A 3,458-nucleotide genomic window follows, 5' to 3' on the forward strand; every position below is an offset into this window, starting at 1 on the left:
TTAAGAGACATTTTAGTGAAAATGAAAGAATAGAAGTAATTTACAGTTTCCCATGTCACTTTAGGAAGAATATCATGTAAACAGGATAAACATTAAAACAATGCATGAAGTGGCTAACATAAAAATACAGCTGTTGAATCTCATACTTGGGAATGTCGCCAAGAAATGGAATGGACCGAATCACAAGTCTTGAAGCATGAGATTAATTCCAACACCAGCTATTAAAAAGAAGCACTGGAATTAATATGGAACAGGAATGCCACAATATCCATCCACTCTAACTTGATGTACAAAGTGGCAATTTGATACATCTTACATTTTGATGAAATTAATTAATTACTTTAATTTAAATTGAGTATTTCTGAAAACTTATCTTAAACGTTGTAACATTAGGATTGTTTATAATCATTACTGGAATAAAGTTTCTCTTAATAGTAAATAATTCAAGACATTGTCTTTGCAATGTACAATTTTCAAACTCAATATTATTTTCTTAAGTAACAACATTCCAAGTCATGTGTCACCTATCTTTGATTTTATAGTGTACATATAGTTTAATTAAGAATTGTAATCGGAATGACCAAAACCTAATGCCGGTTGCTGCAATGAAACTGAAAACCGTTTTTAGATATGCATGACCTGTAAGGACTTTAAAATGTGTGTGTGAAAATCACATGTACATCTAAGTTCAAATCAGGTATAAAATAGCATATTTTATTTTATACAGTAATTGAACAGTGAACAAACCAAAGAAGTAAGGCATATTTGTTAGATAAATTCATTAATGTCATAAAAACTGCATTTGTTACATAAGAAAAACCAGTCAGTGCTACATTTCAGACTGTTGTGATTAATTTTTTTGTTAAATGGTGAATAATCTTTTATCTTATACTCTTCATTTAAGCTAAGGTTTAATGAATTCATTTTATCCAAAAATGGTGAATCTTTGTATAATAAACAAACTTTAAAGACAAAAATAAACAGCATTCTTCTTTAGACGCACGATAATATTAGCTTATACATAAGAAAACATATGTAGGTTCTTAAACATAGGAAATTGTCTGAGGGTAAATATCTTCCCTCATATCAGATATTCACTTCACCCACTAAACTTTTCAACATATAATTTTTTACTTTGTGTAAGAATAAAAATTCTAAGATCATACGAAGCTTGGACTCTTTAAGAAGTGGTCAGAATTTTATTATGTTATGGAAATTAATCTCAAACTTTTATTTCATTATTTTTAATACGTATCAGAAACTTGTCAGGTTTTATATTTCTTAGAATTACTTAACTCATATATATAGTTATATTATTTTTAAAAACATACTGATATACAAAACCAGGACTAAAACAAATTCATTCTGTTTCAACATTTCAGAAACTACACTAGTTGCAAGGGCTAAGACTAATGTATAACAACATACTTTTACTGAAATAAACATGATTTTTTAGTAAAAAACAACCACAGAAAACCAAACAGAATAAAACATTTATTTAACACTTTCAAGTTACATGTTCAAATAACATATAGTACTAGATTTGTTACAGACTTTGCCTTCTTAATGCAAAACAGTGGAAAAAAAATTTTCAATTAAATAATAATGCAGCTTCAAAACAGTTAATATGTATTACCTTAAATATGCACAGTGTACAGTTTCAAAACATATTTCAGAAAAATTTTGCATTAAATTGTTAGCTTTTACTCACTACATTTTAGGCTATGTAATCAAAATTGAAATAATGTACCTCAGAGTTACAGCAGTGTTTATATTATACATATTAAGCCTTCATTGCTGCTTTTACTTGAGCTTGTTGAAATTGTTGCTGAATTTTGTTAATTGCTTCTCTTTGAGCATCTTGCTTCTTCTCAAGTTCAGCAAGTGTAGAATCATGTCTTTTCCTGTTGAAGTAAAAAAAGTATGAATTAATTAGTATACTAAAAACAATATACTTTCCTGTCTTGTTGTCGATTGTGAGAAGTTATGTAGAATGTGAAGTTGTAGTATTTAAATTCCATTTCTTTTCAAGTCAAAAAATAATTACAGTAAAATTATGTTCCAATCACTGCCTGACAAGCTCTGGATTGAGTAAAATGTGTTGTCAGCAATAGATACAGCAAACATAGTGTGGTTAGAATACTATTATTATACACTCTTCTAATTCTTGAAAATCTCTAATGTGTGATAGAGGATGTTATTTACATTTGTAAATCTTGTCTGTACATTACCGTGTCGTGTGCCATTCCACAACATCAGTGTCCAGTCTGACCAAGGGTTGTGATTTTCTTATGATTACCCTGGATCTCATTGTAGCTTTTAAACTGTTATTAAGTTTAGATTAAAAGTTGACTTGAACACAAGCCAAAGATCAAATCGAAGAGAGTTGTAGTATACAAATACTACATATTTCACTTTTCTATATCATATATATTGCACAATCTCAAAATCTGTGAATTTTTTAAAGTTCTAATCTGAAGCATCCTAAATCCAGTTGAGGTCATGCTAAATTAAGCATGAGATGTTACATTCTGCAGACTGTCTGGTTGAGGAACTTATCTCCTGTTTCATGGGATAATTACAATATATTATAGTTCATCTCATGTGTAGCGGACTACATTACAGCTGCCACATGGAGCAGATATCTCCAGTGTCCAGTGTTTGAATGGTCATTTACTGCAGAGGGGATGTGTACTGTGATTCAATTTTGGTGTTCTTGGAAGAGATTCCAAGGTTTGGAAAGAAAGCTAGGTTCTAAGAGAGCCAAGATTTGCTGTAAAAGTCCTGTCTTTGTTTTACTGCATTCTGATAATATGCCCTTGAGAGTTTCTTTTCTCTGTAAATGCTAATATTCAGTTGTTTTAATTTTCACTCTCATTATCTCATATGCAATCTTACTCAGCCATTATCAGCTTCTGCTTTTATTTGAAATATTTTACTTTACATTGATTTTAACTCTGTCATTTCTTCTATAACAAATCACTATATGTCCTAACACATATTAGATACTTGAACTTCTAATGCTTGTGGAAATCAAGTACCAGTGTGATAAGTTCAACCTAAAGATTGCTACAAATTTAATATGATCTACAAAGTGTACAAACACATATTTATTGCAAAATAACTTTTAATATTTATTATGTTAAATAAAAGTTTGTCCATATACTTTGACTTTAATAATACAGTTCAGTTTCAGTGAAGTTACTTGTTTTTAATATATCATTATATAAACTTTTCATGTTTGTATGTTGTTATGAAACTGTGAATCTCTCTGTTCCATAAACAATGGTTCTGAATATGTATATAAATACACACATACATACATGAATATATATATATATATATATATATATATATATACTACTACTACTAGTAAGTAGTTGTACTACTACTTAACGTTAAGTTAACGTAACGTAACGTAAGTAAAGTAAAGTTTAAGGTTTAAAGGTTTAAAAACT

The 3,458-nt window shown here is 29.1% G+C and overlaps 1 protein-coding gene across 1 annotated transcript in view; it reads right to left on the reverse strand.

The window, feature by feature from the left end:
- Positions 1-1,475: 1,475 nt before the first annotated feature.
- Positions 1,476-3,458, reverse strand: part of LOC106459396 (prefoldin subunit 6-like) — a 7,878-nt gene continuing 5,895 nt past the window's right edge. The window contains exon 4 of the mRNA XM_013919013.2: positions 1,476-1,904. Within this exon, the coding sequence (XP_013774467.1) occupies positions 1,784-1,904 (121 nt within the window). The 3' untranslated portion in view covers positions 1,476-1,783. The remainder of the gene's footprint in view (positions 1,905-3,458) is intronic.

Source organism: Limulus polyphemus, unplaced genomic scaffold, assembly GCF_000517525.1.
Source record: "Limulus polyphemus unplaced genomic scaffold, Limulus_polyphemus-2.1.2 Scaffold601, whole genome shotgun sequence".
NCBI classification, from domain to species: Eukaryota; Metazoa; Arthropoda; class Merostomata; order Xiphosura; family Limulidae; genus Limulus; species Limulus polyphemus.